The sequence below is a fragment of the Amphiprion ocellaris genome, chromosome 23 (assembly GCF_022539595.1).
Source record: "Amphiprion ocellaris isolate individual 3 ecotype Okinawa chromosome 23, ASM2253959v1, whole genome shotgun sequence".
Taxonomy (NCBI): Eukaryota; Metazoa; Chordata; class Actinopteri; family Pomacentridae; genus Amphiprion; species Amphiprion ocellaris.
In genome coordinates, this window is record NC_072788.1 from 2,481,634 (window position 1) to 2,496,959 (window position 15,326).

A 15,326-nucleotide genomic window follows, 5' to 3' on the forward strand; every position below is an offset into this window, starting at 1 on the left:
ATTTGGGAGACAGAATATCGCTGTTGTAAACAGGCTTTGACTCCAGTGTTGTGCTACATCGCTGCTAATGTATGAATCTACATCAAAATGAGGCTTAAAATGAGGTTTTTCTGGATTCAGTGCATCTCCTTCATGCAAAATAGAAATGAAATTGCTCCCAAAATGTCGCATTACACTACAATTATAATAAAATGCTTCACTTGCACAGAAAAGCCTCTAGTCTCCACTCAGTTACATGATGGACTGTGTTCACTTGAATGTAGGAACAGCTAATGTTGCATTATTTATTTATTTAGCAGCCAAATCTTTTTTTTTTTCTCATTTTGTGTCTTGATATGATAGCAATCTGTCTCATTGAGTCGTTTTGTGTTTTTCTGTGGTCATTTTGTGCCTTTTTGAGCCTTTGAGCTTTTTTGGTCAAATTTGTGTTTGTCAGTTTGTGTCTCTCTATGGTCATTTTTGGTCATTATCAGTCTGTTTCAGTCTGTCAGCATGTGAACTGATCTAAAAGCAGCAGGACTGAGCTGAAACACTTATTCCACTCTGCTGCTGAACAGGAACCTCCTGCCAGCTGTGGAACACCTCAGGGTGAAACCAACTCAAGCACAGTTACATGGTTGTAGGACGAGCGTTCTCCCTCTTTGGGATCCCACAGGGGGCCTCTGTCTGGACTCCAGTGGGACCATCGGCCTCAGGGGGTCGCACGAAATTACTCATCGAGCCAACGGCTTTTTGCACACAGCAGAATAACGCTCGGGCTGCTGAAAGAATTATTGAATCAATGCTGGGTCACTTGGAAGACGAGGAGGGCAAACTACAAGGAACACGAACCCGACAGTTATCTCCATTCAGCTCCTTAAAAACATTAAAGAAGGAGGAGACTGTTAAATAAGCACTGATTATCCATTTCATTTTTAACACTTAAAGATGTTCTAATCAATAATATATATATGAACATTGATCAAATGACTCTGGATTGCAAGAGGAATGGCTCATAGTGATAAAGTCATGGAGAATTATCACCTAATTCTGTAGATTCCTTCAGCTCTGCAGAGCCCTTTAGCATCTTTTAGCTTCCTGTATGTACTGATATCATAAACCGTGGCATCAAGCTGTGTGTGCAACACCTGGAAGTAGCTAAATTCAAGAGAAAACTGGAGCCTTTAGTGACAAATGTATATAAACCCAAATACAGAAAAAAAATAGCAAAAAATAAAGCTAAAAAATATGTATATTTTTCCATAAAATATATATAAAAATAAATAAAATTTAATATATATTATATAGGAAAAAATGAGTACAAAATAAATAAAAACAGAAACAATATATATATATATATATATATATATATATATATGCAGGATTTCCTCTGCATTCATTCGCTGCTGCTGAATCCTAGCTGCCGCAAATTTCTTTTTTTTTGTGTGTTATTGTTGCAAACACGCCACCGTCGCATGTCTCCACCTTCATAGCAGTCCAGCACTGTGTCGGGTACTAAGGTATACTACAGATAACTATCTTGCTCACTTTCTACTCTTTGGGATTAATACGACGTTAATTACTCGCGAGAGCGCGACCTTGATAGTGACGTCACGTACAGCATTCAGACAGCAGGTTAGAGTCAGAGGAGCGTCGTCTTGGAAAATAGAGCAGCGACTTACCGGAGAAAAGTTGTTAGCTTTAGATAACTGATAATAGATTTTACAAGTTAAACAGACATTCTCTAAATATTCATGTCCAGCTAACGGTACGTAACATATCGGTAGCTTCAGTTAATTAGACCCGGTGCCAACTGTGTCGCTAACGTGAGTAAACTATTGATAGCATTAAGCTAATATCTACACTCCGCGTATGAATAACTGCTGACTGCATTTTCAGATGAGCTTGTTCAAATATTTTTTTTTTAAATTTTGACATTCAGCCTTGAAAAAAGCCATTTTCAACTGGCCATTCAATAAATAGGTTGTACAAGGAAAATCTGCAGTTAAGTGTCATTTGTTTACATTGCCACGGAGCCTGCTGCCGCTGCTCTACGTTTCCACCTCGGGCACTCCGTTAAACCCAAACTGTTTACCAGCCGTCTGTTTTTCATCTTCCTAACACTTAGGTTAAGCAATATACCGGCTTAATCCCTCACTTGGTTTGTTGAAGCGTCTCTCAGCTGCTCCACCCACCTCCTCCGTGGTCCACATGACGCCCATGTGCCCAATACAGATATTAATAGAGGTCAGAAGTGATTTACAACCTGACTCTAACATCTGTATCAAGTCAAGGAAGCAGCTAAATGCCCCTGATTAGATTCTAGGTTCTGCTATAACAAATCAATACTAATGCAGTTATGTCAGCTGGAGATTAGAGAGCTGCATAAAATGGGAAACAAGAGGACGTTTGCTTGACTCGACACCCAGTGAGACACACGGAACTATTTATAACTTCATACCCAGGGACTGGCTCGGCTCCACAGCGGCATAACATGGCACAGCATCTAAACCAACTTTGATAGGCAGCTTTGATATTTCGGTCTGTCCACATCTAAGAGTGGAGGACAGCTGTTCACATGTTCAAAAGATGGACCCGGAGAAAGACAGGCAGGCAGACTTAGTTGTGGAGGAGGTAATCCCTTCTCTTTCCATGTGGATCTGTCTTCTCACCTTGTTGTTGCTGCACGTCATGCCTGACATTTCCGCCCTCATCGTCTTTTTTTTTCCAGAATGGTCTTAACGCTTTGCACCTGGCGGCCAAGGAGGGCCATGTGGATCTGGTCCAGGAGCTGTTGGAGAGAGGTGCAGCAGTGGATTCAGCCACAAAGGTAGGAGAACACATCTTTCCACTGAGTGAACTTTGGTGACTGGCAGGATGAAAGAAGACATAAACACTGTACACATCAATTCCTAGCAGAGTCCGTAGTGTTGACTGGAGGCTAATTCAAGATTGTCAGGTATAGACTGTGTACTTACAGGCTTTTAACCTAAATGTTGTCCAACCTTTACCTAAAAGTCTTAGCGTGTACAGGGTAAATCTCATAAAATTAGAATATGATGAAAAAGTTCAACATTTTCCATCACACAATGCTAAAAGTGAAAATTACATATATGTTAAATAAATACTGCTTGTGAAACTCCCTCAAAATTAAACTCAAAATAGTAGAATATTTCAAAACATCAATAAAAATCATTTACACAAAGGATTTATAATGCAGATATATCCGAACTCAAACCAAAGTATGCTCATGTATGCTCTGTAAAAACACAGATTTTCTTCAAGGTTCAGATCTGGTGAGTTTCCTGGCCAATCCAGCACAGTAATACCAAGGTCTGTGACCATTTCTGACTGGTTTTGGCAGTTTGAGAAGATGCCAGGTCCTGCTGGAAAGATAAACTCTGCATCTTTGAAAAACTCATGTAGTGCTAGCCGGCTGTGTATTTTGGATTATTTGACTATTGTTTGGACTATTTTGGGGGCGTTTCATGAGCTGTCAGCCATTATATGGTCAAAGTTAAAACAAATTAAGGCTTGTAATGAGTGTAGAATATATATAATTTTAACTTTGAACAATGTCTGATTACTGAACTTTATCCACCGTGTTTTAACTATACGAGATGCCCCTGTAGCTACCAGTCGCATAATGCTCAGCACAGATACAAAACAGCTCAAAGATTTAAATAAATTCTAACCTAATATGTCAAATTTGAGTGTTTTTTTTTTTTTTTTAATTTTTGCATGGACTCAAAATGATTCTGCAACTCAGTCCTTTAAACCTGCTTTCATCAATAGAAAATAATAGTATTAGCTGACAGTATGTCCACTTTAGAACATCTAGTGACACTTTTTAGTGCTCTTGTACTAGTCCACATTTTTTTTTTTTCTTTTTGAAGCCCTTTTGTGATATATACACTACCGTTCAAAAGTTTGGGGCCCTTAGAAATGTCCTTACTTTTAAAAGAAAATCTTTTTTTCCAATGAAGATAACATTAAATGAATGATAAATCCAGTGTAGACATTGTTAATGTGGTAAATGACTATTCTAGCTGGAAACAGCTGATTTTTAATGGAATATCTCCATAGAGGTACAGAGGAACATTTCCAGCAACCATCACTCCTGTGTTCTAATGCTACATTGTGTTAGCTAATGGTGTTGAAAGGCTCATTGATGATTAGAAAACCCTTGTGCAGTTATGTTAGCACATGGATAAAAGTGTGAGTTTTCATGGAAAACATGGAATTGTCTGGGTGACACCAAACTTTTAAACAGTAGTGTTGGTCAACTTTAACTCATTTAGAGAGATTTTAACAAATAATATCAACTTTAGCTAATGTAGAGCAACTTTAATAATATCGATTTTAGCTAATATTGAGCAACTTTAACTAGTATTGTCAACTTTAGCTAATATAGATCAACTTTAGCTAAAGTAGAGCAATTTTAGCTAATATAGAGCAACTTTAGCTTAAAATGGAGCAGCTTTAACTTATATAGAGCAACTTTAATAATATCAAGGTTAGCTAATATAGAACAACTTTAGCTAATATAGAGGAACTTTGGCTAATATAGCACAACTTTGATAATATCAACTTATCTAGTATAGAGCAACTTTAATAATAGCAGCTTTAACAACTCTAGTGTAGGTAACGAAGTTGTATCTGCTGGGTTATATTATACTAATATCATGAGAGTTTGTTATTGTGAGTAGTTAGCTTTGACCAACAGCTCCATGACTGCTGAACTTTTCTCTGAGAGACTAACACCCTCCTCTGAAACCTTACACCTGACAGGCCGTTAGTCCCTGGAGCCCGGAGACCACACGGCGAGGAAATTCTCACAGAAGCATTATATTTAGATTCAGAGCCCTTGTATTGATTGCACCTGCAAATTAACTGGAAACTGGTTTAGAATTAATACTTGGAAATACCTATAAATAGTATTTAAAGAGTGCTGAAGGACCTCCTTTTTAGAAGATCAGTTCTATTTACATTCGTACATCAGTCATTGAGGAAAACAAGCATCTCCAGGTAATATAGAGCGTTGAAGTTGAGCTGTGGAGCTCTTGAGGAAAGTGATATGTTCAGTGGAGTAGTAAACATGGAGATGTGATGCTCAAGTCATGCTGATCATTCCAGCTCCTGCCATTAGAGAAGGTCCTGCCTCATTACAGTTTCCAGCGTTGTGCCTGGTGATTGGTGTTGCTCCAGAATGTAACTACACTCTGCATCGCTAAAAAGCAGAGCTGTAATGTAAGATTTTGTTTCCTATTCATGCAGAAAGGAAACACAGCGCTTCACATATCGTCTCTGGCCGGTCAGGCTGAAGTAGTGAAGATCCTGGTCAAACGAGGAGCTGACATCAACGCTCAGTCTCAGGTGAGTCTCTGCTCTGATGCTGTTTAACGTCCTGCTAAAAGTCGTTAAATCAGCTGCACTTCTTACTCACCGCTAACATGGTTTTCTTCTAAAAAGCAGTTTACCTGTAACCTTGTGTATCTGTTTCTGTGCTGCAGAATGGCTTCACTCCGCTGTACATGGCCGCCCAGGAGAATCACCTGGATGTGGTTCGGTACCTGCTGGAGAATGGAGGCAACCAGAGCACTGCTACAGAGGTGAGCCGAGCGTGGGTGTGCATGACAATTGTGTCTGCAAGCAACAGTATCAGGTTGGGAATGGTGTTATTTTGCAGATACTTAGTCAGAAACCAAACACTGGACATAGCATTTTTATTTACTACCTGATGATGGATGAAAATGATACCTAGAGGGGAAATTAATGTCTATTATTCTGTTCATTTTGTATTATTTATTCTGTTTTTATTTATGCATTCTTTGGATAAATGCTAACCTGCTGATGGAGAAATGTTCTGTAGTGATGCTGAGTGTATGTATTCTGTTAGACTTTTGTTTTGAAATGCACTACCATTCAAAAGTTTGGGCCCACTTAGAAATGTCTTTACTTTTAAAAGAAAATCTTTTTTTTCCAATGAAGATAAAATTAAATGAATGATAAATCCAGTGTAGACATTGTTAATGTGGTAAATGACTATTCTAGCTGGAAACAGCTGATTTTTAATGGAATATCTCCATAGAGGTACAGAGGAACATTTCCAGCAACCATCACTCCTGTGTTCTAATGCTACATTGTGTTAACTAATGGTGTTGAAAGGCTCATTGATGATTAGAAAACCCTTGAAACCCTTGTGCAGTTATGTTAGCACATGAATAAACGTGTGAGTTTTCATGGAAAACATGGAATTGTCTGGGTGACATCAAAATGTTGAGTTTTATTCTGTGAAATCCATGGAAATGTACCATTAACAAACATCTATTTAGACAGCAGTAGATGTAAATGTGCCGGATTATAACTACAATGCTAATTTACATCTGCAGTCCCAAGAAAAACAAAAAACTGTGAAACATAGGACAATAGGTCACAATAAAAAGACAATAGGTCACAATAGATAGTAATAAAATGACAATATGTCACAGTAAAAGGACACTACAGAAAATACACAAAAAATTTAAAGGTCAATGGTCACAATGCTGGTTCACTTTCAGTCACTGTTTAAGGTGAGTTTTGAAGGTTGCTGACGTGGGACATTCCCTCGTGGAGAGTAGAAGACTGTTCCAGATCTTACTGGCCTTCACAGAAGGAGCATTTTGTCTGAAGGCTGTTTTTCTGTGTGGCACCTCATAGTCCCCTCTAGAGGAGGCCCTGGTCCTGAGAGTGCTGTGAGTCCTTCTTTTAACCCTTCAATGCACAACATGGGTCGAAAGTGACCCAAATTCAATGGAAAATGACATCTCTTGACTCATGTTGTGCATCATAGGTTAAGAAAGTCAGACATGGGGAGTGGGCCGAGTCCATGGAACACCTTGTAGATCAAACAAGAAAAGCTCAGTAAATATAGTACAGGTAGTATTACCCCTGCGGCCTTCATTAATGACCAACTCCATTTGTTCTTTCTGTTTTTAAGAGTTGGCCATTATTCAGATGACTAATCCTAAGACATACTTGTAGCTTGAAGATTTTTTTTCTTTATCCCGTCTTCCCCATCTACAGGATGGCTTCACCCCTCTGGCCATTGCCCTCCAGCAAGGCCACAACCAAGTGGTTTCTATCTTGTTGGAGAACGATACCAAAGGCAAGGTACGCCTGCCTGCCTTGCACATTGCCGCCCGCAAGGACGACACCAAATCGGCCGCCCTGCTCCTCCAGAACGACCACAACGCTGATGTCCAGTCGAAGGTATTGTGCCTTTGTGCAGTTTGACTAGCGGAGGTTGGCATGTGTGGAAGTTCAGGCTAATGTGGTGCTCTCTGCTTGTGTCAATGTTCCCATACTGTGGTTAAATGAAAGACTTGAGTGGGTGATATTTGAAGTACTGAATGCAGGAAGTAAGCACTGAAAACCAGTCTAAGTGTCTCGTAAAAGTCAATGGTTTTAGCTCAATAACACCGGGATCCACCCAAAATAGACTCTTTGAGACCTTGTTTACAACTGCTGTTAAAAGTCTGATGTGTCTGGATAAGTTATCCTCATGATTGTGCTGTTCTCATTATATCTCATCTTCATAATCACAGGGTCTCACTTTACTCTTGTCATTATGCAAAGTAGATGAGTAGGTGGAAAGCTGGCAAGAAGCGGCTTCATGGAAGGTGATGTTCCAGTAGAATAATGCGGACTTCTTCTGTGTGGGCTGTACTGTAGTTGTAGTAATGACATTAGCGCTAGTGATAATGACGCCTGAGATGAGCTTTCTATACCCATGGTGGCAACCTCTAAACCCACAGCGATGAGGTTCACGCCTACATGGAGTCTTTAAGATTTTGGTCAGAAATGTAGGATATTTCTACTGATGGTTATGGAAGTTCTAGTTCCAGTAAAACTGTTCTAGTGGATGATGATTAAATGTGTTTCGTATCGTGATCATGTCTCCTCCCACTGGGATGATATTTCTACCCACTGCAGTGATTTTGCCATCTGAAATGTGAGGCTTTCAATTTGTTTCCAAGTTGGGTGAACAAAGCATGTAGCTTTAGCCCTATATGCCCTAATGGATCTTTAAAGAGCCCATGTTATGCTTTATTGGTTTTATCTTTTCTTTACTGTGTTTTATAGGAGTTTTTTGTGCATCTATAAGACCCCACAGCTCTTTACCTGATTGAAACACCTCATTTGAAGTCTTCTGTTACTTATCTACATCACCATGTAACAAATTTTCCTGCCTAGCGGCTAGTTTAGCATCCTGAAATAAGGAATGAGCAGCTAATCCTAACTTAGTAGTTGTTAGCAGTTAGCAGTTTTGGAAATTACAGGCTAAGAACATCCTGTTGATGTGGATTCTTTTGGATAATGGACTGAAGAAGACTGCAGATTACTATGAATTCCAGATTAACTCGAGTCACTTCTGTCAAATTAGATGTAATTGTTATTACCTTCTCAGGATAAAATATCCAGAAACCAAACATAGCAGCTGTAAACGGGGTCACTGGTATGATGTGGAAGGCCTCTAACTTGTCGTGATGTACTTTTCCAATGAAGCTATCTCAATGTGTACAGTGTCTTTGTGTCCATCAGTCTGTCTGTGCATCTCTCTCTCTCTTTCTCCCTTCCTCTCTCTCATTCAGTGTCTCACGTCACACCTGGTCCTGCCACTAACTGGGTCTCTCCCTTCTTTTTGTTTTTTCCCCCCTTTCTCTCCTTTAAATGCTTCCTCTCACACACTTCCCCCATCACCTCCCCTCTCCTACCTCGCTGCGCTGGTGTCTAAGTGTAGCACTGTCCACTGCATGGAGTGTGCCACTGTCTGCAGGTTGTATGGTGGTCATATCTAAGGCTGCATGCAAACAGTGTGGGGGAGGGAGGGTGGAAGTTGTTGTTTTAAAGACTGTTTTATGACCATCAGCAAGGGATGGGAGGGGTTTGATTAATGCTGGAATTTATAGTAAAGACTGTCCCTCTGATACCAACGTAGGCCTTTAAGTGACGTGGCTCGAGTGAAGATGTTAAATATTGTTTCATGTTTCAACATCAATTATATAACAGTGGAGTCTATTCAGGGTACATGCATGCATTTACTAAAGCGCCATATGTGCTGAGATGCTCGGTATGACTCATAAGAAGAAGGCCCAGAGGATAGCAGCTATAAACTGCAGCATGTACAGTCACATAAAACACACAGTGCTGTATCTGGTTAGCACTAAATGCATTATTTAAAGCAGTTGAAATGATCCACTTCTGCAAAATAAAACCCTCTATCCTGATGCTGTATTAGTTAAAACTACTTAATATAACCATTTGTACTGTTAGTGGTTTCTTTTAGGCATGACTTCATTTTTAAGAGGACATGTGTATGAGAAGTTGAAGAGAAATCTATAATTGAGGAACTTTTGAAGTCCATGGGATATATCTTACATACATTTTTATTAAAAATAAGTAACTAATGTTTTTTTTTTTAATGTTCATTTATTATAGAAACGATCACATTAATAAAAAATAACTGGATATCACTAAAATGTCAACTAAATAACTAAACTAATATCCATCCCAATTTAATAACAACCACCTTCTAATTAGCTAAACAGTAATAAAATAAGCTTATTCAGATACAGTTTTGTCACTTTGTGTCTCGTTTTTGTCATTTTGCGTCTCATTTTTGTCATTTTATGTCTCGTTTTTGTCATTTTGTGTCTCGTTTTTGTCATTTAGTGTCTCATTTTTGTTGTTTTGTGTCTCGTTTTTGTCCAAAACGAGACACAAATTATGATACAGAAAGTCCCGCAATTATATGTTGACCCATCAACACTTGTAATAAACTGCAAGAGTTTCTGCTCTATTGATGCAACAATTGGACAACTGGTTGAGTTACTCGTTGATTTTAAAGAAAATAGCAGGACCATAGGAAGTAACAATGAGCGTTTTTTGTTATTGTTCATTATATTTGATGGGAAAGACCAATTATAGGTGATATGACTTGATATATTTGACCTCTAAGTTTGAAAGTGCATCAACCACTCCAGCCACGTCACTCGTAACTTTACTATCTGACCTCACTGCTGCCTCTGAGCTGCTGTGCATCAACTCCTGTGTCAAACGAGCCTAACCGAACTGATCTTTCCCTCCCTAATTCCTACTGCAACAGATGATGGTCAATAGGACTACTGAGGTATTCACACGCTCCTTTAACTCTCCACAGATCCACCACATAGTCCCATCCTTTTGTCGCTTCTCTTTTTGTTTCCTTCACTTCCACAGCACTGCATAGTGAACGATGATTTGGTTCATTTTTCCTCACGGTTTCAGTTGCTTTGGTACCGTATAGTTAAGAGGCCACCATGCACGGCTGACAGGAATGGCCAAGCTGCCACCATGTGCGCTCAGGCACTGCACAGTCTTTGGATTTTGTTAATCATACTCAGTCTGTATGCATTTTCAAGTTATGTTAATTTTTTCACTGCCTCTTGTTTTTTTCCATCTGTAACCTTCAATACATTTAGAAATATCTTTAAACACTATCATGATTGAGATGTGTAGTTTGCTGATTTGTTTTAAATGATTGCATTTTCCTCCTGTAAGGTTTTGCTTTGATAAATATCGTGCTGATGCTTTTTTGGTAAAGCTCTGACTGTAAGCTGTCGACTAGTTTGTCTTGTACTTTTGTCTATTTTTGTCCTGATGCATGATTTCAAGAGATGCACTATGAACTACTTACATGATGACTGATGATACTGCAATATACTGCTGCTTAAGTACGGAAGTCAAGCACTGCCAAAATGAAAATGAAATGGTCTTTTTTGTTTGTTTTTTGTTATCAAAGTGAATTTTATTTTCCATCTGTGTGCCTCTGATAGACATGGGATTTAAAATCAGGTTTGAAAATGCATAAATACCACCAAAATGAAAACTTAACATATATTTTTTAGTGTACTCCAAAGCAAAATGTTGCCATAAATAGTGAAACTGAATGTAAAATTGACTCATTTTCAAATGTTCAGAGACCAAAATAATGTTGAAAATGCAAACTTCACTTTGACATTTCTTCATAGTTTGGATAGAAACCTGAGAAAATTAAATTATGTCAATTACTTTATCAGTCTTTATTGCAAAAGAGCCCAGAGAAAATACTTCCTTTATAAATAAATAAACAAATAGAAATATGTAAATAAAACAACCATAAACTTCATCGAATTGAAGATATCAGCAAAAATAAGCTCAAATTTTAACATCAAATTCACTTTTAAATCTTTACTTCCACATTTAGATTGCACATTTTGTGAAAAATGACACTGAATTGTAATTTTTTGCAAATATCTTACTGTGGAGTGTACTGGAAATTACTCATTTTGTGCAATGCAATATTTATGCATTTAAGTTGTTCATTTTTTGTCTAATGAGGACACAGATGGAAAATTGAAATTGATTCAAACATGTTATTTTTATTTTGGCAGCCCTGGTCTTCTGTACTCAACAGCTTCCAGATTAAGTATTTCAAATGCATGCTTTTCTTCAGGAAATTGTCAAGTTACTGCTATACAACGTTTAGTCTTTTCCTCCTACAAACAATGCTAATCAATACTGGCATGCGAAGCTTGTGAAGCTTTAAAAATAATCTTACATTTTTTGGCCAAACATTTGGCACTGAAGAGCATGCTGCATCCACGCTACCTTAATTTGCACCATTCTAAGCTTTTGACTGTGTAAAGTTTTGAAACCATCACGTTAGTCACTGTATTCTTCACACTTTTGTAAACAACTTTTTCACATTAAATCGGACCCACACTTACAGAATGGCAAGGTAAGGCAAGAATTTCACAACTCCTCCAACCTGCTCTGCAATCTCTAACTTTTCTCATATATCCCCATTGCTAACTCTAATTCCTCTGACGTACAGTGAACATAGTGCACTTTGGTGTTGATGGGAGACTTTATCCCTGTTACGTGCCACTTTATGATTTTACTATAATTTGGTGTTGATGTTTGGTAGATAATATCCAGTAGTTTGTCCATCTTCATGTCAATCTTGACAACAATCTGTGTGTACTGTACGTCTGTTTGTTTGCTTTTGTTTCTATCCTTTCCTATTGGAGCCAGTTCTTTTATTTTGTGATTTATAACTTGCATGGAAGTGACGTCTTTGTTTCGGGGTTTTATATGTGGGTGCTACACATTCTGACTTGCATATTTTCCCAACAAAAAAACAATGTAAAAGATATTTTTTTGTTCAAGTGACATTTCATTGCCTTTGTTTTCAGTTGACTTTCTGTTCACCGTTGATGCTTGATGCGACTGCTGCATGCTGGGAAAGGTCAAGACGCCAGGGTTAAGGAACTTTGAGATAAATCCAACATCTGACCTCTGTCTTCCTCTCTGTGTGTTCGTCTCTTTCCTGTCTGTCTTCCAGAGTGGATTCACCCCCCTGCATATCGCTGCCCACTATGGGAATGTCAATGTGGCCACACTGCTGCTGAACAGAGGGGCGGCAGTTGACTTCACAGCAAGGGTAGGACACCTTTATAATCCGCTGTATTGTCTAGGTGTAATAAATGCATAGCAGATAATGGCATTCTACACAAGGACTTCAACCTGTACACCTTTTGAATGTCATTTCCATTGGTGATTACCTCCACTTTTAAATACAGCAGTCATCAGATCTGAAGTTCTCAGTGCTTTGCTGCCCTCCTGTCATCACTTCCCTTGAGCCTAGTCACTGTGTGTGGCCTCTAACATCTACAAGCACTCACTCACTCACACAAAGGAAACCCTCTTCAAGTGGGCCTCATCTTTTCATGGATCAAGACACAACTGAGTGAGAGTGGTTTTAACCAAAGCTTTGAAAAGGCCAGACATGGACTGTAGACTGAGTCTCTGACACACAAATATCAGCCCCCTCCCCACCTCCGAACAACTCAGCCATCCAAAATGATGACTTTTATCTCTGGTTAACGCTTTTCAGATGGAAATTTTGTCCTTTTGCTATCAAGAAAAGGCTATTCAGATGTGCTATTTTTAACAGATGGAACAATATGGATAAAAATAGCTCCTTTGCACTCAAAAACAAAATGTATTCTGAAGCATTTCTCCCATGTGTTGCTGGCTACCAAAGAGGCAGAAAAAATTATTTAATCCGGAGAGATGATGTATTCATAGCTCAAATCTGAACTTGTTTGTGTTATTACCTTAGAAATTTTGCTGTATATGTATGTGTTTAATCAATAATGTGCTTAATTAAGATGAAATTTGCTAAAATCTATGTTCTGTCCTGTCTACAGAATGGGATCACTCCCCTCCATGTGGCCTCTAAGCGTGGCAACACCAACATGGTTCGCCTGTTACTGGACCGTGGCTCTCAGATTGACGCTAAAACAAGGGTGAGTACTGCAGAAAACACAAAACTAACACAGAGATATGTCTGATTTTGGAACCAATTCACCTTTAAGCCAAAGAATCACACGCAGCAGGAAGTGTTGCAGCTGTCACATCCTCTGTAGTGTTAAGTGGCGGACGCAAAACGATGGTGTCCATGAACAACAACAGATGTGACCTGATGTTGTTTTCAGTGCAGTCTGACCTCAGGAGGTCAGTGGATTAAACGCACTATCACTGCTCATCCTGACCTTGGCTCTGTTGCGTGCCAGCTAACGAGACAGTCGTGTTATTAGCTGGTTTTAACTGATACAAACACATCCGGCCTGAGTTAGACACTATCTGTGTGTGTAGATATGTGACCATTTTATAGCAGATATCCAGGTCATTTTCAGGCTAAGGCATTGACCTTAGTTCATCTCTGTATCTGGGCACTGACATCAGTAAAGCTGAAACACCATTGGTTTTTGTCCATATGTACTAATGCTGATGAATTTCTTTGAATGGCTTCCATAGGATGGTCTGACTCCCCTTCACTGTGCGGCTCGGAGTGGACATGATACAGCTGTAGAACTGCTGCTGGAGAGAGGAGCACCTCTACTGGCCAGGACCAAGGTTTGTCACATTCATATTCACCTTTTACATGATTCACGTCTTTGCTGGGACATGATATCAACTCTATGACAGTCTGCAGGTCTAAGCCTTCACCTGGCCGATCCTTTAAGTCTACATTCTCCCACAATTCCACGATATGTGTGTTTGTCTTGGGAAACACCAACCTCTGGGCAGCAACTTCCTGCATCGGAAATGAAACTGAAACTAGAAGTTTTGCCCGTGGTTTGGAGTGTTCTGCTCGGCAAATGTTCCACCGCAACTGTGGTTTCCACCTGTCACTACAGGATACAGGGGTCCTCAGCTAACGTCGGAATTCCATTCCTACGGTGCGATGTCACTCGATCTTTGCCATAAGTCCGTCTTCCTCGTATAGCGCAGCGTGACGACGTGTTCGTCCGCTCTGCTCGCCAACTAGTTCCCGTGCAAAATTAGTTTGAACGTTGGAAACGGCGTACGTCAGAGTGATGGAACAAGACTTTCTTAACAAATTTATGGAAGATGGCGACATAACCATGAAACTCTGTATGTTCAGGATGTCGTAAACCAAGGACCTACTGTATTTTGAAAAGCTATCAAAGCCGCATCCTTTGCTTAGCCTTGCCCTCAATGACTGGGATTGATTTGAAGAAATGCAGGCCATTTTTTCCCACCATTTCCCGCCAGAATGGGCTGGCCAAGCAAGACTAATCTTTCCAACCTGAAAGATGTAGGGCATTGAGTCCAAAAATGGGCAATTTGATGTCTTTTTTTTCTCCATCCTGTATAACATATTGGCCAACAAGTGCATGTTGGAAACCTCACAACATCCCAACTAAATACCAGCTTTGTATGCATTGTATGACAAATCCCACAAAGTGTTCTATGACACTGACAATTGGGAGAACTCTGCCCAGCACGGCATGGTGACAGGAAGAACAGGCAACAAGTTGGGGGTTTTCTTGCTTTTTCCAATCATAGCCCAGGCAGTATCACACTCATTGCCCCAGATGACATTGTTAGTTGAGGTTCCTGTCTCCGGAAGTTGGTTCCTGGCTCCACTTTCATTTAATGTATGACTGTAATTATCTAATGTGACACAATGACCATCTCTTCAGATAAAAATACTGCATAGCCCAAACCTGGCGGTAGTCCATTTTTTTCCAAGGGCAGACGAAGTGTTCCAGTGCTGTTTTTCCAACGCTACGTGATTTCTTTCTTTAATGGTGTACCCATGCAGATTTGGTAGAAACCCAGCTCCAATGCTTTGCTGATTGGGAGTAGTTGTTACATGGAGAACTTTCTTTAGCCCTCTCATATCAGCAGGTATTTTAAAAGCAACTGAGCTATTCTTTGACCCACAGTCATCCCATACTTGTTGGGTAACC

The 15,326-nt window shown here is 39.5% G+C and overlaps 1 protein-coding gene across 38 annotated transcripts in view; it reads left to right on the forward strand.

Annotated features, from left to right (window-relative positions):
• ank2b (ankyrin 2b, neuronal) overlaps nucleotides 1–15,326 on the forward strand; it is a 233,557-nt gene that overhangs the window by 153,327 nt on the left and 64,904 nt on the right. For 26 of the 38 annotated variants that reach the window (XM_055007976.1, XM_055007972.1, XM_055007978.1 and 23 more), the window contains exons 3-11: nucleotides 2,711–2,809; nucleotides 5,257–5,355; nucleotides 5,493–5,591; nucleotides 7,045–7,230; nucleotides 8,762–8,797; nucleotides 10,127–10,150; nucleotides 12,386–12,484; nucleotides 13,254–13,352; nucleotides 13,864–13,962. In XM_055007976.1, coding sequence (XP_054863951.1) covers nucleotides 2,711–2,809; nucleotides 5,257–5,355; nucleotides 5,493–5,591; nucleotides 7,045–7,230; nucleotides 8,762–8,797; nucleotides 10,127–10,150; nucleotides 12,386–12,484; nucleotides 13,254–13,352; nucleotides 13,864–13,962 — 840 coding nt within the window. The other 12 variants (XM_055007981.1, XM_055007974.1, XM_055007980.1 and 9 more) reach the window with 4 other exon arrangements.